General features: G+C 44.6%; 1 protein-coding gene across 1 annotated transcript in view; it reads right to left on the minus strand.

Moving 5' to 3' along the window:
• CSMD1 (CUB and Sushi multiple domains 1) overlaps positions 1-20,414 on the minus strand; it is a 1,316,379-nt gene that overhangs the window by 560,971 nt on the left and 734,994 nt on the right. The window contains exon 7 of the mRNA XM_040967079.1: positions 11,499-11,576. Coding sequence (XP_040823013.1) covers positions 11,499-11,576 — 78 coding nt within the window. The remainder of the gene's footprint in view (positions 1-11,498; positions 11,577-20,414) is intronic.

The following is a 20,414-nucleotide window of genomic DNA, read 5'->3' on the forward strand; positions in this document are numbered from 1 at the left end:
GTGGTTTTAGCCCTAAGAGGCTGTGAAATAGCCCTAAGAGGCGGTGATTTCTTGTTTGTGAGAGGCAGCATAGCCATTGGCAGTGACTGTTCATAAGCTGGACCTGTGAACTAGATGAGATAGGAAGATACTCCTGAACCCCAAAAAGGCAAGACCTACGACACCCCTAAAATCAGCAGGAAGTAGCTATAGAAGATATGCACCCCTCGGTATCCCTTAGAATTGGGGTTGGGAAGTCTCTAAGGAAATTAGGCAGCTAGTTCAGGGTCATGAGCTTGGAAGTCACCCACAAACTCTGGAACCTTGCTGGAAATGAGCTCAACATTTCGTGGCCATGAAGGTGGTCAAAATCAACCCCTGAAAATCATCATTCCCAGCAAAAATAAAAAGGGGGGAGATGTGGGGAGTAGGGTGCTGAAGCCGCTCTGGGATTGAGAGGGCTGTCGCAAGATGGCTGGAGAACCGGGAAGAAAAGCTTAGACCAACGGGGACAAGAGCAGCGGAGAGAAGGATTTAAATGCAGCCGCTTTTGGCTGAGGGGTCTGGTTGCGGTTCTGGCTTTTCCCAGACCCTCAAGAGTGTGCCTCGTCTTTTTAGTGTCGCTGTTGGGTGGCAACAAGTAACCTTAAATAAGTCCATGTAGTATGAATAAGGTGAAACATAAAACTGAAGCCAGGTCCAAACAGATGATGAGTTATTTTGACATGGATTCTAGCAAATTGAATCTGAAAGTCAGTCAAATGGCAATTTGGTTGTTAGGAGAGATTACTGGTGACCTGTAGCCTGCACACACTCAGTGCAGGGTGGATTATAGATCACTCAGAAAACATTTCACCACAACGGCATTTCTCCTACATTCCATAGAAATCATTAACTTATTTTGTACCTTATATATTCACCGAATACATGTAGTATTATTTGAATTCTTGCATGCTTTTAAAATAATGACACTAAAATTAACCCTTTTAAAATGTACACTCATGTTGGCAGCACCTGAGCTCATAACATCCAAGACAAGGAATCAATTAAGATGTGCACCAGTAGATGCCGTGATAGAGATTGTGGTACATATACACAAGGGAACATCACTAACTCTTTTTTTAATATCACTAATTCTTAAAAAATGAATGCAACTGAAGACCATTATGCTTAGTGAAATAAGCCAGTCTTGAAAGACAAATACAATGCTTTTCCTGATTCATTGTAACTAAAACATAAAAGAAAAATGTAACATGATGAGCAAAGCTGAAATTCTGAGATTTGTTTATTGTGTGATTCTAAGTATTTTCAAAGTATGTCACTGTAAAACTAACACAAAAAAGAACTCCAGAATGAGAGACAGTGGAGTGGGGTACACAATTATCCCCTTAAACTGCCACCCGCGAGGAGGCCTAGAAATGCATCCCCTACACATGAGTAAAACACAGCGATTCTCAGTGTCAGAAACCCAAGGACAATGCTAGAAGCTCTGTCAGGTGTGTATGCACACAAAACAGCCGTGGCTACTTCCTTGGATGAAGGACATGGATAATTTCTTGAAAAAATCCTGAACCTGAATTTTTAACTAATGTCATAATTCTCTCAAAAATAAAATGAGAGCATTTCATTGGGATGTCACATCATTTACATAATTCTGTGTGCCTTTCAAACTGGTCTTTGCAAACACAGGCATCTGAAAAAAGCAAATTGAATCTCCACAAGTGGATTTAACACTTGTAAAATTTAAAGCAGAATATAGCATTTCATATCTCCTAACTCAGCATATTCATCTTAAACACCTCCCTTCCCACACTTTCCCATCTTAAAACATGATGTACTTTGGGGCCAGCATACTGCACACAGACAACCACCTGAAGTGCCAGCATCCTACATGGGCACCGATTTGTATTATGACTGCTCCATTCACAATCCAGCAACTAGCTAACACATCTTGCCAAAGTAACAGAGAACAGCTCCTGCCACACATGTGGGAAACCCGGATGAAACTACTGCTTTCTGCTTTGGGCCTGTCCCAGCGAAGACCACTGTGTAATTTGGGGATTAAACCAGCAAATGGAAGATAACCCCTCTCTATCTCTTTGTAACTGTACTTATAATAAACTGTTTTTAATGGCTTTATTTTTCTTCTCTGATATACGATATCTTTACATTTTTCTATGCTTCTAATTTCTTATTATGAAAACAATACACTGAATTCAGCGTGTATGATCATACTATACCACAGAGTATAGATATTTGCTGTAATTAAATCATCTCAATGAATCTCATTACTTTCACACATACTCTATTTGGAGATGACAACACCATCAGTGCAGTTAAGGCTGCAGTCAGCCCAGCACAGCAAAGTGTGTGAGCCCAAATATACAGCGCCAAGCTGCAAAGAGAACATTTCACCTGTGCTCTGCCTTCCACACAGGCTTGCCAAACTCTCAGGTGGGGCTGGGCTGCAACAATCCAGCCAACAGGCCCGGCAGGCCATTGCCCTTGGGAACAGGGCTCTGCCCTGCTCCTGTGCTCTCTCTGGGTACATGTGACATGCCAACATGCCTACATCTTCCTGCTGCTAAGAGAACCGAGAAGCCATGGATTTGATTTGCCTGAAGTCAGAACTGCTCAATAAAAGACTGATTCTTGCAAAGCACCATGGAATGATAGGGGAAGCTGACAGGTCGGGACGACACATCAAAGCACATAGTCTTCAAAGAACGAATACCCATAAAATCCAAAAGCCGCAGAAGCTGCACACAAGAGTACCCCAAACTGACCACACGACGCAAAGGTTCCATGGATGAAATAAGTGTGGCTCTTCCAGGTAGGCGATTCCACACAGCCACGAAACAACAGTGGACTGCTGATGGACGGAGCAAAATGGGCCGATTGCAAAGGAACTGTGCTGAATAAGACCGCTACCCACAGAAGACTGCATATTGCATAATGTATATGCCATTGGCAAAATTAAAAAAAAAATGTTTTCGGTTGGACTGGGTGCAGGCAGAGTGTGAGAGTCGCAGCCCTCGGTGATGGTGGTCACCATCGTTACACAGCAGAAAGCTGCACTCTGCACACAAAGTTGCTGGAACCTGAGCAACTTCAATGAGTTTTCCTAATGTCCATTTTTCTAAGCTTGTGCAAGATGTTATCACTCTCAAAAAGTAGGTAAAGAGTTCAAAGTCTCTTGCTAAATTTCATCAATTTCCTGTGAATCTATATTTAATTCAAAACAAAGAGTTAGAAACGCTAGCTACCATTTAAACAATCTGAAGGCAAGGAAATGTGCTCAGGGCTGGTAAGCAAGCTGTGACTCAGGTGGAGGGATCCCGGTAGCCTCTGGCCTGGGCTTTCCCTGAGGGCTGGAGAAGCTCCTTGCAGCCCCCAACCCTCTCTAACATTTCCCACATTACAAAACACAGCAGTTGCCTTTTTCAGGGTCAACACCAACACAAACACAAACACCGCTTGGTTGTTATCAGCGGGTTCATCCTGACACTGCTGCTGCGAGAGCGCATGAGTGAATCCAGGGAAACTGATTTCTGCTGGAAAATGGAAGTCAGCTTCCAGCTTCTGGCTCTGTCATTGGACAAGCACTCAGAAACTAACCTGAAGGATACTTTGGTTTTCTCTTTGTGCCTTTCCGATGAGTTTGAAAAAACATGATGGACTGAGAGGGAAGTGCACTTCCCCTGTGTTTCCCTTGACCTCCCAGGTACTTGGTGTCTAACACTGCTCACTTCCCTGCTACTCTATCCAGGCTTCTTAGCGCATTATTGCAGAAGTGGTTTCCTGTGCATAAAATGGAGACTCATGTAACTGGTACAAGAGCTATAATGATTAATCAATGCTGTCTTTGGAGTGTCTGATTTTACTCACCAACAAATGATGATTAAAATACTGCACTGCCTCTCAGTCTCACTGCAGCCACACCCAAGCACCAATAACCCAGAGGCCTCCAGAGCGTCAAGGGTATTTTCCACTCAATTATTTAGAAAAATGGTTATTTTACTTTCTCAAATGTGATCAAAATTCACATGACATGTTGTGTTTCTAAAAGAATAAACAACAACCAAGCTAAGACCTGCCTACTTCTGTGATGTCTGCACTCCCCTCCCTAGGAACTTTCCCCGAGTTCATTTTAAAAGAGAACAATTTTAAGTCAATTTGCAAAGTGAGTTGTTCTGTTGAATTAATCAATTGCACTTTATAATTGCAAACTGAAATCATTTAGAAAGTATTTTACTTCATGCCCAGGCTGCAACTCAAATAAACTGTTCATAACACAACCAGGCTGTATCTTGCTTTACATATTTTAATAGCTTCTCTTTTTTTCCTGAATATTTACAAAATTATGTATGTAAATAGCATGTTGAATAATTGATGAGCCACCCAGTTTTACTACTTGTCACCAGTGATAATATTCTCTGCAAAATGTCTCCAGCTCGCCTCACAGCAAGACAGCACACAGCATTTAAGAAGATAGGTTAGCTCCTGCAGTCACAGAGGCCTATTTAGACTTGGCAAGCATAATTCACTCACCTGATTGATGATGTAATATCTACAATCTAGAATGCGCACACTACACGGATCTGTGTTAAGGAAACAAAGATCTTTAACAACTGCCATGCTCTGTATTATTGCATTTAGGGGATAAAGTAGATTGAGGTTATTATCCCTCCTGTTTTATTAAACCTTTATACAGCTGCTAGAGGTTAATGGAGCTATTATTTTCTCCACTGTCAAAATTGGCTTCAAAGCCAGATCTAGAGCACTCGGCACCTGGCATCCAGCACGGAGGGACAGGCACTCCTTTGTCTACAACAGGTTACAAATCCAGTGGACATGTGGTAGCCATATTGCAGAGGGGCCCCTGGAAACAGCCTGAGGGATGCAGGGGCTGTCTGTGATAACACTCTATGGTACAGCAGGTGCTTTTGTTGATGAGCAAAGTGAATCAGTTAACTATCACTGATTGTTCCCTTGAGAGTTAGTAACAGAACAATGTATCTGGGGGAATTGTGGCCCTGATGAAAACACCAGTAACAAATGATTCCGGAATAAAGTTTCAGGGCTTGAAATGCAAAAGGCTGATGGGCTGAGAGCACAGAACAACCTCAGTTCTCCTGGCCGCCCTGATTTTGAGGGCTCAGGACATTAGGGACCCAGCTTTATGACCCTCCTCTTCCACCCTTCTACCTTCATCATATAGTATGCACCATGTTTTGTATTTCTCTGGAATTCTTCAAATTTCCTTCCATGAAATGAGGCACGGTGCAGACATCAAATCAATAGCCAATGGATGCATTCAGCAGCAGCAAGAATCCATTCTGGAAGACTGTACGTTCAGGACGTGGCTTCCAACTGACAAGAGATGTGGACAATCTCCAGGTGCAGACTTGAAGATAAAGTCATCTACTTTTCAGTTTCTACACTGCCTTCTAGGCAGGGAGTACAATGGCTCATGGGGTTACTGTACTCAGTCTTCATTGTTAATTATTCATGCTTTTCCCATGGAATACACATGCTTTTACAGTAGGCATGATTTCCTCAACCAATGAAATGATGATCAATGACATTAAGCAGAGACTGAGGGCTTAACATGAAGACTATCTGCTGACCTGACATGCTTGGAACTCTGAGAAACATTGCTCCAAAATATTTACATTTGTCTGAAAGGTATTCATCCATGTTCTGAACACCTGTAGATCATGGTCACCTCAAGCGAAGGAACACATTCTGATAAGCTCCATGACTGCTCTTGGACCTTCCTCAACATGCACCTGCGGGAGGCATGCAAGAAAACATGAGCCCAAAGATCTCCCCAGGAAAGGCTAGGCTGACTGTAGGGAGGCTCATGCAGCACTCCAGAACTAAGCCATTCAGTCCACCACAGTGCTCGTCTGCCAGGAGTGGTGGCAGAAATGAAGAACAAGGCAGGCAAAAGCATTGACGTGCATGGAGTTTAAACCTAGATCCGAGACAGAGGAGGGGAAACAAGAAGTCAACAGCATCTTACAAAAAAGGCTCTTTTCAGGAAGCTCACTGATGTGGGCATTATGAAAACACCATGCAGGCATTTCAAAGTTAGTTTGTCACAAAATAAATACCTTTCGATTTCATCTTTTCCACAAACTTTCTGGCATACCTCAAATATATTTTAATAAGTGAAAATAACAACTTGGAGCCAGGAGAAGAGGCTGAAAGATCTCCTCGGCTGACAAGAAGCGTGGAGATTCAGGGAGATTCAGAGGCAGGACTGATGAGGGCGGGAGATGGAGAGGTCTAGGTCTCTCAAGGACGTGGATCTAGTTGTGCTATGATTAGAAGTCTGTGACACATGAAAGGTGTATGAGGGTGTGGCAAGGAATGAGACTGAACTATTTTGCATATTGGGATTTAACTCAAAAAGAATAGGACTCAGCTCTGTATTTTATTTGCTCTTAAATTATTCCAGATTTAAGAAAAGTAAAATCCTGGAGATAACACTGACTGGACATGAGCAGCATGGTTCCAGGGAATGGAAAGTCCTTGACAATGATGCATTTCAAAACATGGGTGAAATACAGCCCCAACATCTCAGTGTTCCAAAAGCAGTGTCAAGTGTCCACAGTATCAGAGACAACACACAGCAGCAGGGTTCTAAAGGCAGATCCATGTGGCTTAAAATGCTCCTTTCCAAACAATTATGTCCAAGACAAAAGGAAGCCAAGCATGCAAGTAGATGCTCACTGCAAATGATGTTAAGTGGCTTTCCTTTAACAGCAGACTGTCTGGAAATTTGGGATAAATATTAAGCCTTTGCTTCTGGTGTTTCCAAGATGCAAAAAAAAGGTACTATAAAATCTAAGGACAAGAAAATAAATGGTTTACAGATGTAAATGCAATCGACTCCCAGGAACGTTTATTTCCTAGTGTTCTGCTACTTTCCTCAAGAGCTTGTAAGACAATGTCTTTTATTAATTTCCCCACACTTTGAAAACTCAACTTTTGATTAAACAGTAATTCTAAATCAACTGTCCTGTCCTGTTTGAGCATCACTTTGTGAACGCAAATGCCCACACATAGCATGTGGTCTTCGTTCATCTGAGTGAGTTACAACAAATCGGTATCGAATTGTTAAAGCTATTTGTCATTAACTTTACCCACTGGCAAAAATTCTAGCTCAAAAAAAAAAAAATCCAGGTTTTTGTTAATCCTCCTCTCAGTAGATTAGAATGGATTGTATGGCCTGAAAGTCCCTACTCGGAGAGCTGCTAAAATGCTCCTCTGTCAAGGAGCAGGCCCTGCGCAGAAACACTCCTATCTGTTAGAATCATCGAAGATCACGGAATGTTATCATCACCACTGCAGATCATCCAGAGCCACTGTCCCACTGACAGTCACCAACTACAGTAACCATCACCGCAAAGCACATACCCGATTCCTCTTAACTTCCCTGCCTCATCCATGGTTTAAATAAACTCCACTCAAACTTATTAAATCCCATAAATACACACTTTTCTGGATTGCATGAGGAAATTGCCCTATGTTGCACCTTCCTGCTTAGGAGGTGAGTCATGTCTCACCTCAGCACATCCACATTGCAGTGGATTCCCCACCTTGCAGTCACTGAATTAATCAGCAGAGGAGACAGCCAGAGCCTTCTCAGGTGTACATGAAAGCAATGTAAAATACTGAGAGATAGCAGTCTCATTCACACAAGTCTGATGACAGTGAATTACTATACTGTTGTATTTGTTAGTTATCATTAACCTTCTACTGCACTTATTTTATGAAATTGAACTCTAATCATGTAACAGAGTTCAGTACCACTTGTGCTATCAGGCTTTTGTTCTGGGCCCTGGATGACATCCAATTCTGAACCAATCTGATACTGACATGGTGTAATTTCATGTGAACATGGCACCCCAACACTCAATGACTGCAAGGCAGAGGGAGGCAGCTGTCCAAGTTCATTCCTGAAATCATTCCTGTTGAGAAATGCCATCATCTATGGTACAATCTTCCTAAGCTTGAACCAATTAGAAGCTTAGTGCTGAGACAGAGTCAATATCTTCATTATCACTGGGGCTTTATGGGAACACTCCTCTCGCCCACACTGTGGGGTTGATGTCATGATTCTAAGGCAGGATTCAGCAAGGACTCCTCAGTTCAAGAAGTGCTTGTGAGAGAATCGGTGGCTTTACTCGAAAGAATCGTATCTAGCAAACTTCAGTCAGTCAGTCAGTCAGTCGGACATATTTACTGAGCACTTACAAGCGACCTTTAAAAATGTCACGGAAAATGCATATTATGCTGCAACTGTGCTTGGATTTCAAAACCATTTTGCATCAAAATTGTCTTTGAATTACACTTTTCATAAATCATTTGAAAATAGAAAGCAACAGGTAAAGACTTTGTAGTGAAATCTAGGGAAAGAGGTTCCTGCAGGGTTTTCTGAAAGGACTTCTGACCTTTGGCCTTTGCCCTTGGGAGCACAGCCAGCCTCAGGGGATTTTTAGGCAGACAAACCTAGTCATTCTCCTCATGCTTGTTGGTGCTCCCTGAAGCCCAGCTGTGTGAACTGAATCGGTCTCACAAGAATGGACAAAGTTCACAGCAGAGCCCTCGCTGCCACTGTGTTCCTCTGTGAGGAGGGACATGACAATAACAGCATGAAGGTCAAGGCAGAATCAGAGGGTCACGTGGGGAAGGAGCTGACAGCAGCATCAGTCAGACCTATGTTAAGTATTTCTTGTGATCATGTTGTCACATCCTCATGAAACAACCTTAACCAGAGAATAAACACAGGGGTACTTCAAGGAGTTTATCAGAGAAAATGAAATCAAAGATGTTTTAATAGAAAAACTATTGAAAGCCATGTGTAATTTTCTTAGAATGCTCACGTTCCATAGCATTTTTGAATACCCCTCAATATATGAATTTCAAATAGTTACCAAAAAAAAAAAAAGTTACGTCACAATCGTGTTGTACAGAGTACTTTTGGAGAGCTATTGTATCTAGCTCTAGGGAGATACAGAACTGCTGGGGACCCAAGTTCCCTGGGTGGGCCAAAACACAGGAGTGGCTCTTCACTCCAGGCAGATACACAGCCGTAACACCAGCAAGAGAAATCCTCACTGAAAGTGCCACTACCTGCATAAAAAAATAAGCGGCGATGCCAGGGGATCCCTGGGGCTCTGACAGGGGATGTGGCACCCTGAGCTGTGTCCTCCAGCAGCCCTGGCCGCCATCTGCCCTGCCATGACAGGCTCCTGTGCCTCTGCACCTCTCAGGCTGCCTCTCCCAGCCGTGCTGACAGAGGGCCCACTACACGTCACAGCCACAGCGAGCAGTTCACAGACACTTGGGTTTACCCGCATGACAATCCTAACAAACGGTGGTGAGGTTAACAAATAACAGACCCTGCGCTGGAGGAAGAGCTAGATCTTCACAGTGCCTCTGGCTTCAAATCCTCGTCCCTTCCTCTAGGAAACATTTCGCTTGGCTTTCTCAGTCGCACAATTCATAGAAGCAACTGTGTGCCACCGACTGCACTGCTGATCAGTGGGGGGCACAGTTATTTCAGTTTCTCGTTGTCTCTAATGAGGAATGCCCAGGTCTGACAAATACAGCTTAGTACCAGTAGGAAAGAGGCAAAGCTCATTCTAATACCAGAGAAGTCATTGCACATCTGTCTTTATGTTCACAGAAACCCCTCAAAAATCAACTCCCTTCAAAAATCATTTGGCATAAATGCCACCCTGTTAGGTCAACACAATGTCCGCCGGGTTTAGTCTTGAGCTGCTATTGCTGAATATAATGGCTCCGTGTGGAATTCCCGATTGCTTCTGGAGGGTTTTTACTCATGGAAATAATTTTCAAAATTATTATGGTTATTATAAAATCATTATAAAATTACTATAGCTCTTTTGTAAGGAATATACTGAACTAAGCTAAAAATAAAAATGGTAAATTTCTTAAAATTCTCATTTTTTTCCTTTGAATTTAGTTTTCTGTAGAGGGTCCTGGTCATGATTCCACAAGGCAGGTTCACTATGGACCCTAAGATACCAACCTGTCAGAAGGAGCTAATCTCACCTGTTTTCGGGGATCCCACATCTCTAGACCACATTCCAGGCTGGATCCAGTTCCTTTCCCCAGATGTCCCAAGCAGCCATGAACTAACATTACTATTGCAGGAAACCCCCAAGTAGGTATATTGATAAAACTGAGTAGGTGAGTCCATACTATGGACTGTTTCTATTCAGTAATTTTAACAGACTACTGTCATGGACAAAACCATATGCAGAATCCAGTTAAGATTTACAGCTTAAAATGGAGCAGTGGACCTTGGGAGCTCAGAGCTCTCCCATAATCCATCTTTACGAAGTGCCAGGCAGTAACAGCCAGCTAAGCTGTGGAGATCCAAGAGCCCAGCCCTTTCATAGCCCAAGCCATCAAGGGCCAGGAAAGGCTCAGAAAGTGTTGGACACAGCAGATGGGCCACACTGGGGGCCCTGGGGGTCTCCAGAGGGGTTGTGGATCTCCATTGGCACATGTGGGGAACTTTCTTCTGCCAGGGGTCATGTGGATATTTACAACATCATGCGCTTGTTACATAAAATTGTCAACTTCAAAAATTAGCCTACTATGGCTTATTGAATTCTGAGTCCCACTCACAGACCAAATAATTCTATAGGCCTTATACATACAGCCTGAGGTCTGGATGTATCCCCACTGCTCCCGCAAAGGGACATGCGAACCCCTGGGACTGCGGACAGGTGAGTTCCCAGGGAGGCTCCAGCAAAATCAGTCCACAAGGGTAAGAGTCAACCCCTGGCAGCAAAACCAGGAGCAACAAGGCCTTTGCAGGGGGCAGCAGAGGTCAGGGTGCTGGATGCATTTGCTGAAAAGCACAGGGCCACTGGAAGGGGCTGGATCCATGGGAGGTGGAGTGAGAGGAGGAGAGGGGGCAGATTGCAGGTGCAGAGGGCACTGCTCCTGCTCCAAGCCAGGGATCCTCAGGCACAGCAAATGAGGAGGGCGGGACCTGTCTCCACATCTTGCTTTCTCTTTAGAAAGACAATGGCCTTGCCCAAAGCTTTACATTCACATTCTCAGGCAATAAGTGGTCAAAATTTTTTCAGTGGGAAAATGACAAAATTAAATCTTTTTTCTAAAGAAATATCAGCCTGGTCTATGTGTAGGGGTGTGTGTGGCGGGAGGGGGGGGGGGTGTCAGGAAGCAGAAAGAAATCAGCCCAGCACCCTGATTCAACAAGGACTCCAGCAGGCACAGCCTTGGACAGCGTGAGGAAGGCACACAGGCTGAGGTTCACTGAGCCTGGAGTCTCTGTGTAAACTAGCTCAGTGACTGTGTATGCAGGCAGTGGCCATGGGGAGGGCAATTTACACAGCGAGTTCTGTGCAGTCCCATCCTTCCCGATCTTGCCCCACACCAGTGTACAGAGGTTTATACTCTGCAGGGCAGGTTCACGCGCCTCAGCCAAAGAGAAGCTGACTTACACACGGAGTTCTTGTGGCTGCTCTCCTTGCTCGGAAGCATCTTGACCCCTCTGGACTTCAGCTCAATCGCCTTTTTCACTGCAAGAGACAAAGTCCAGGCATTAGCAGGTGAGTTGTAGAGACCACCCCAAAGGCGCCCTCATAATGCTCTAGTCACAGGCCCTTCCACCAATCTCTGAAACTAAGATAGTTCTCAGAGACTACTAACACAGGCAAATGATAGGAGAGTTTGCAAAAGTCACTGCAAGGCCATGAAGCAGCAAGACCACAACACGTAGGGTCAGAAGATCAAAGTGACACTTGGTAGAGTCTGCTCCCATACTCCCACCCATCTTCTGTGACACCTGGCAAACCATACAGCCACTAGTCAGTCTTAGTTCCCCAAAACATTCAGGCATATGGTACCTTCTTGATTTTCTGTACCCTTCATTAAACAAAAAGTGTGTGTGTGTGTGTGTGTGTGTGTGTGGTGGGGAGGTAGTATATGAAAGAAGAATGGCTTTTGACAAACAAGCCAAGCTAAAGAATGAGGAAAGAGTCTGGCAGGACTGGAAGATGTTCTCCCTGCTGCCATCCACATTTGGACTTGGGCTTGCCTTTGTCAAGGTGCCGAGTTGGGTGAAGCAGTGTGGCAGTGTCCATGCCTTCACCACACGGATGCCCAGTGCCAACACAGCTATGGCCTTAGCCTCGCTCGCCAGCCCCAAGGGCCTCCCCCGCCTCTGCTCCCTGCTCCAGGGGCTTGGCAGTAGCCTCCAGTCCCTCCCGCCTGTGCAGCCAGGAGCACTGTGAGCCTGGGGGGCAGAAATCATGACTGACTGATGTGCTGGGTTTCCTGGGATGTGCAAGTGAAAGTCCTGGACTTCGCCCATGGAACAGAGCCAGTGCTGCCAAATCCTTTGGTTGTCACTAAAGTCAAGGATAGCTCTGTTTTTCCTTTCAGAATAAACTGAAAACTGGTTGCCACTGTCCATCAGTATCACACAAAAGCTTTTGAATTCAAAGAGGAACAATGCCTTTCTAGGGGGGTTGGCGGTTGCTTTCCACATCCAAGGAATCACTGGAGGAAGATCTTCCTCCAGAAGAGAAAAACAGAAAGCACCTTCGAAGAAACAGGATTCACCATGCAAGCAGCCCACCCACTGATCCAAAGAATCAGCTCAACCAAGCAGGTGTCTCAGGAGAGGGGCCGAGGGTGCGGTGTCCACGCAGCTGAGCTGCGCTGGGAGCAGGCACAAGTTTCGGCGCTATCACCAGGATCTTGTGGGGAGGTCAGGCCCAGTCTTGGGGAGCTCTGGAGGTGCTAAGGCGCCCGGGACTCCAGGTCAGCAGCCGTGGGCTGGGATGCTGCTCTCGGTGTGGCGTGCAGTACCCGGGTTATGGGCAACCTCCAAGGGCAGAAAGCAGTGCCACGCGTGGCCTGAGTCTCCGCAGGATTCCAGCCACGCACGCCGAGCTCCCGGACCCCGCAGCAGTCAGGCCCTTGCAAGAACCCCCAGTGCTGTGTCCCGCCAGGTGCTGTGATGGGCGGACCTGGCTCAGGAGCGGCCACGGGGAGGCCTCCAGGGCCCGGCTGGGTCAGGTGGGCTCTGCCCTCGGAGGGAAAGGAAGGGCGACCCTTCCCCCTCGCGTCACCTCTAGGAGCTGCGCGAGGTCAAGGTCCCTCGTCACGGATTAAACAAGCTATGGGGGTCACAGCACGTGTAAGCTGCGCCAGAAAGGACTCAGCCAAGCTAGTGGGAATGAAAGCCGAAGGGGCTCGGGGCACTGGGGCGCTCTTCCCGGCAGCAGGCTGACACAGGAGGGCTCCAGGGCGCCTGTGGGGCCCGGGCAGCGCCATCTCACCCAGGCTCCCGGTCACTGCTGAGGGGCCACAGCCTGCGGCCTCTCACGCGCCCTGGGCTCCTCAGCGCTGCCCACCGCCCACCGCGCCCACCGAGGGACGCAGCAGCCATGGCCGCCCGCCGCCCATGCTGTGGCGACCGCTGCCTCCACCTCAGCGGAGGGGCGCTTCAGCCCACGCCCTGTCCTGGAGCCCTCACCTCGCGGCCGCCCCCTTAGCCCACGGCGCTGTCACGCGGAGGGGCGCCTCAGCCCACGGCCCTGTCACGCGGAGGGGCGCCTCAGCCCACGGCCCTGTTCCGGAGGCTTCCACCTCAGTGGCCACGGAGGTCACCGCCTCAGCCCAGGGCCCTGTCCTGGAGCCCTCACCTCGCGGCCGCCCCAGCCCAGGGCCCTGTCACGCGGAGGGGCGCCTCAGCCCAGGGCCCTGTCACGCGGAGGGGCGCCTCAGCCCAGGGCCCTGTCACGCGGAGGGGCGCCTCAGCCCACCGCGCTGTCCCCAGGCTCCCCTGGGAGGGGCTCCCCTTGGGCGCGTGCGCACAGGGCGGCGGCTCGCTTACCACCCTGGAGCCGGACGGTGCTCCAGTGTGCCTGTTCCCCATGGGGGTGACACAACTTTTATTCAAAGTCATTCATGAGTGAGGAACGCACGCAACTGAACAACGAACAGAATCACTCGCAATAAGGTAGTGTTTACACCTCAAGCAGAGGTCACCCCGCAGAAACAGGGCGCCAGCTGCAGGCTGAGGAAGGTAAAGAGGAGACCCACCTGGGCTGCCCTGAGGCACTGGCCCTCAGGACTCCCTCTGTGAAAACTGAAGCGTTCCCACATTCCATCCCCTAGCAAACGAGGATTGAAAGGGATCGTTAAATTTTCAGCAGGTATATTTTTTACTGATCCCCCCCTTGTGTTCTGATTTGCTTCAAACCAGCCCATTCTCATCGGACAGCCGTGGTTTCTGGCAGAGTTGAAAAGACTCAAGAAAAGTAGCGATCAGAAAATGGAACATCAGGACATTGAGCTGGCACCGTATGGGATGCTGGCATTGCAGATCCTAACTGCAGTCACTGTGCCACGCTGTTGTCACCATCTCTCCAGTTGTTTGATTCATGTTCTGCCCATTGTTTGGTTTAGGTGGCACTCTAAGAAGAGTGAGTCCCACACTGATTTCCTCTGGTTAATGTCTCCATAATCCCGATGAACAGTTCCACCCTGACGTGCTTACCAGGGGAAGGGGTGGTGATTGTGAGTGGTCGGGGTGCTGTTGGTCAAAAGATACAGAATTCCAGACAGAAAGAACTTAAAGACATCTGGTTTACACCCTGGTGGCCGTGGGTGACAGCAGCGTGTCAGGTACTTGGGCATCTTGAGAGCTGACTTTATAGAGTTCGCACCACAAAAGCAGAACGGAATGGAAGAACTTAAAGTAGTTATCATCTCCTTTCTCCCATTACAAAAAAAAAAGCTTGGGGAATAGAACAATTCTGGGCAAATAGTTTTGGTTTAAAGATAGAAAAGATTGAAAAACACAATACCTACCTACTCTAATTGTATTGTTGTTATTTATTGCTATTAGTTGTGCAGCTGGATATCCTGTCATGTCAGTAGTTAGGTGGTTTGAAAAATGGTTTCCTTGGTTGGTTTTAAAATTTAGGGAAATCATTGCTGCATAGGACTCATGGTGATTTTTCATTGTCGTTTCTACAAAGCACAACCAAATTAGGAGATGAATGCAACCATTCCTGTTTGCATTTCTCTCTCTCTCTCTCTCTCTCTCTCTCTCTTTCTCTGTATTCAGGAGAGGCTGACCTGTCTGTCATTACTCCTATATAAGCTGCTGCCCCCTCAGTTCTCTCAGGAGAACTTGGAATATCCCCAAAGCCTGTGATACCACCTGATCGCAGTTAGCAAGCAAAGCCCTGTCTATACTCTTTATATAAAGCTTTTGAAAACAGCAATTTGAAAATTGTGTTACTTTGGTGCCCCAACTTAGGAAATCCATGCATGTGAGGTTTTTCAAAAAGTTCTTGGAAAATGTGTACTGGGGCATTGTGGTGCAGTGGATAACATGACCACCTGTGATTTTATGATCTCTTATGGGTAGTGGTTCAAGTCCCAGCTATTCCACTACCAATCCAGCTACTTGTGATGTGCCTGGGAAAGCAGAAAAAGATGGCCTAAGTGCTTGGGATCCTGTACCCATGCAGGCAACACAGAAGCAGCTTCTGGCTCCAAGTTTGGATGCAAGGTCTATACCTCCCCTTGCAACTTTGTCTGCCAAATAAATAATCTTAAAAAAAATTTAAACTAATTATAAATTTAAGATTCCTTTGCAGCAAAATAAACTTTTATTTAATTCTGTTTTCCTGTGCACTTTCAGGAGCCCTCCAATTACTGCGACACCTCATGCTCAGAGAGTCTTTTGTTCTTTAACTTACTGTGTCTTACATTTATCAATAGCTTCTATTAAATTTGACAGGCAATTGCATTCAATACACTAAAATATTTGTATGTATATTGCTCTTTTTACATATGTCTAATAAAATTAATTTTAATATTTCAAATTTTATTATATGTATTATTTCTTTTTTTTTTAAGATTCATTTATTTATTTATTGGAAAGTCAGATGTACAGACAGGAGGAGAGACAGAGAGGAAGATCTTGCATCCAATGATTCACTCCCCCAGTGAATGCAACAGTTGGAGCTGAGCCAATCCAAAGCCAGGAGCCAGAAGCCAGGAGCTTCTTCCAGGTTTCCCACACGGGTGCAGGATTCCAAGGCTTTGGACCGTCCTCAACTGCTTTCCCAGGCCGCAAGCAGGGAGTTGGATGGGAAGCGGGGCAACCAGTATTAGGACCGGCAACCATATGGGATCCTGGGCATGCAAGGTGAGGATTTTAACCACTACACTATCACGCCAGACCTCTGTATTATTTCTTGTACTGGGGATAACAGTGTTTCTCAGATTTCTTTATTGGTTTAAAAGAAAAAAAAAACATTTCATGCTTTATGTATCAAAAGATAAAAACTTGAACCCTTTAGAAATATCTCAAGGTTTTGTCAACATTTTCCATTTTTAAGAAGAAAACAAGTATCACAAAATGTGTACCTTAAGGGTTTACAGTTGTTTATATTCTTTTACTTCTAATATAGTTCATTTTTTTCTGGAAACATTTATACTGTCTTCTTTCATCAATTGTTGTTACATTTGGATTTAGACTTTCATTCAAATTATTCAATCTTTTTTTTTTTTTTCTGTAGATCAGGTTCTTCCCCTCTCCAACCTCCCTTTTTTTTTTTTTTAATCTTATTGTTGTTTACATTGTATTATGTGGGGCAGTTTTATAGGCGCTGGGAATTCTCCCCACCCCTCCCATACCCCTCCCCCCATGGTGGATTCCTCCACCTTGTTGCATAACCATAGTTCAAGTTCAGTTGAGATTCATTCCTTGCAAACACATGCCTAGCATAAAGTTCAGCGTCTTATTGTCCAGATAAGTTCAGTGGCCTCTTGGGGAGACCTTCTCTGGTCTGAAGGTAGGGCTAACAGAGTAAAGATCCGGTCAGTTAAAAGCCCCAACAAGACCTCAGTATCAATATACAACATTATGGAATTAATTGATTGACATAGTATTGGGTAAACAATATGTTAAAAATAATGCAAGTTCCATTCTTCGAAACATCTGGGTTGAGACAGTATCAATGACAGGTTCAAAAAATAACAAACAACCAAACAAACAAACAAAAAATTACAGGTTAAATCAAGGCAAACATGTGGTATCTAACCTTTTGGGATTTGCTCATTTCCCTTAGCATTATAGTTTCCAGTTGGGCCCATTTAGCCACGAAGAACTGCATTTTGTTTTTTTTTAATAGCTGAGTAGTATTCCATGGAGTAGATGAACCAAAGCTTTCTTATCTAATCTTCTGCTGATGGGCATTTCGGTTGCTTCCATGTTTTTGCAATTACTGATTGTGCTGCAATGAACATAGGGATGCATGTTGGTTTGTCGTAAATCAGGTGTTTTGGATATATTCCTAGGAGTGCTATTGCTGGGTCATATGGTATGCAGATTTTGAGTTGTTTGAGTGTTCTCCAAACTGATTTCCATAAAGGCTGTACCAATTTGCAGCTCCACCAGCAGTGGAGTAGGGTTCCCTTTTCCCCGCATCCTCGCCAGCAAGCGTCGTTGGTGTTCTTGTTTATGTGGGCCAATCTTACTGGTGTTAGGTGGTACCTCATCGATGTTTTAATTTGGATTTCCCTTATTGCCAGGGAGCTGGAACATTTTTTCATATGTTTGTTTGCCATTTGGACTTGTTCCTTTGTGAAATGTTTGCCCATTTCCCGTGCCATTTCTTGAGTGGCTTGTTTTGGTTTTTTGGTTGTTTTGAAGTTCTTTGTATATCCTGGAAATTAGCCCCCTATCGCCTATATCGTGTGCAAAGATCTTCTCCCACTCTGTGGGTTGCTTTTTTACTTTGTTGATTGTTTCCCTTGCTGTACAGAAGCTTCTTAGTTTGATGAGGTCCCATTTGTTTATTCTGTTCTCAACTGCTATTGCTTTTGGTGTCCTTCTTAGAAAGTCGGGACCTACTCCTAGGTCTTGCAGGGTATTTCCTACATTTTCTTGCAAGAGTTTGAAGGTTTCTGGATGTAGGTTTAGGTCTTTTATCCATGTAGATTGGATCTTGGTGTATGGTGATAAATGTGGGTCTATCTTTTTGTTTCTACAGGCTATCAGCCAGTTGTCCCAACAACATTTACTAAAGAGGCCTTCCCACTTGCTTGGACTGTCATTGGTCTTTTTGTCCAAGATTAATTGGCTGTATCTGTGTGGGTTCCCTTTTGGTGCTTCTATTCTATTCCATTGATCTTCTTTTCTGTCTTTGTGCCAATACCAGGCTGTTTTGATAACCACTGCTCTATAGTATGTCCAGAGGTCCGGGATTGTGATTCCCCCTGCTAACTTCTTATTTTTCAGGATGGTTCTAGCTATTCGTGGTTTTTTGTGTTTCCAGATGAACTTTTGAATCATTGTATCCAGTTCCGTGAAGAATGTTTTGGGCAATTTGATTGGAATTGCGTTGAAAATGTATATTGCTTGTGGTAGTATAGACATTTTAATGATATTGATTTTGCCTATCCAGGAGCACGGGATGTTATTCCACCTTTTGAGGTCTTGTTCAATTTCCTTTTTAAATAGTTTGTAGTTTTCTTCGAATAGGTCTCCTACGCTTTTGGATAGATTTATTCCCAAATACTTCATACTTCTCTCTGCTATTTTGAATGGTATCCTGTTGGTTAGATCTTCTTCCATCTTGGTGTTATTTGCGTACACTATGGCTGTTGATTTTCGTTCATTAATTTTGTACCCCGCCACTCTGCCAAACTCTCGTATAAGTTCTAGTAGTTTCTGTGTTGAGTCTCCTGGTTTTTCTATGTATAGGATTATGTCATCTGCATATAGTGAAAGCTTGACTTCTTCGTTTCCTATACGTATGCCTTTGATTTCTTTTTCTTGTCTTATGGCCTCTGCAAGTACCTCTAGGACTATGTTGAATAGCAGTGGTGATAGCGGGCACCCTTGTCTTGTTCCAGATCTCAGTGGGAAGGGTTCTAGCTTTTCTCCATTCAGTATGATACTGGCATTGGGTTTTTCATAAATTGCTTTGATTATGTTGTGGATTTTCCCATCTATGCCTACTTTGGCTAGAGTTTTTAGCATGAAGAGGTGTTGGATTTTGTCGAAAGCTTTTTCTGCATCTATTGAAACTATTATGTGGTTCTTGTTTTGCAGTTTTTGGATATGGTTTATAACATTTATGGATTTCCGAATGTTGAACCATCCCTGCATTCCAGGGATGAATCCTACTTGATCCGGATGAATGATCTGTCTGATGATTTTTTGAATTCTATTGGCTAGGATTTTGTTGAGAATTTTAGCATCAATGTTCATCAGAAAATAGGTCTGTAGTTTTCCTTCTCTGACGGTTCTCTGTCCGGTTTGTGGATTAAGGTGATGTTGGCTTCATAGAATGAGTTTGGAAGGGTTGCTTCCTCCTCTATTGTTTTGAAGAGCTTGTAGAGGATTGCGGTTAGTTCTGTTTGGAATGTTTTGTAGAATTCTGTAGTGAAGCCGTCTGGGCCTGGGCTTTTTTTCGTTGGGAGATCCTTGATGACTGTTTCAATCTCTACCTCGGTTATGGGTTTATTTAATTCTTCAGTTGCCTCTGGACTGAGTTTTGGTAAGTGGTGGGAGTCCAAGAACTTTTCTATTTCTTGGTGGTCCTCAAATTTGTGGGAGTACAGTTCTTTGTAGTAATTTCTAATTATTTTCTTAATGATTGCACTGTCTGTTGTTATGTTGCCTTTTTCATCTTTAATGCTATTGATTCTCACTTTCTCTTGTTTTTTTTTTTTTTTTTGGTCAATTGGGCCAGTGGAGTGTCTATTTTGTTTATTTTCTCAAAAAACCAACTTTTTGATTTGTTGATTTTATGTATAGTTTTTTTGATTTCTAATTGGTTTATCTCCTCCCTTGTTTTGATGATTTCTTGTTTCCTATTGTGCGTGGGACTCTTCTGCTGCTGTTTTTCCAGATCCTGGAGGTGTGTGGTTAGTTCCTGTATTTGGCGTCTTTCTTGGGCCTTGACATGGGCTCCGATTGCGATGAATCTACCTCGTAGCACTGCTTTGGCGGTGTCCCACAAGTTTTGGAATGTTGTATCAGAGTTTTCATTGGTTTCCATAAATTTTTTGATCTCATCTTTAATTTCTTCTCTGACCCATTGTTCATTTAATAGCATATTGTTCAATTTCCAAGAGTGCCTATACTTCCTGGGGAGTTTTGAGTTGTTGATTTCCAGTTTCATCCCATGGTGGTCTGAGAGGGTACATGGTATGATTCTAATGTTTTGGAAGTTGTTTAGATTCGCTTTATGACCTATCATGTGGTCGATTCTGGAGAAGGTGCCATGCACCGCTGAGAAGAATGTATAGTTCCAACCTCCCTTTTAACCTGTCTTAAATTGCATTCTGGGATATATTCTGGAAGATTAATCACCATA

The sequence above is a fragment of the Ochotona curzoniae genome, unplaced genomic scaffold (genome assembly GCF_017591425.1).
Source record: "Ochotona curzoniae isolate NIBS_2020 unplaced genomic scaffold, NIBS_Ocur_1.0 scaffold_4506, whole genome shotgun sequence".
Classification (NCBI taxonomy): domain Eukaryota; kingdom Metazoa; phylum Chordata; class Mammalia; order Lagomorpha; family Ochotonidae; genus Ochotona; species Ochotona curzoniae.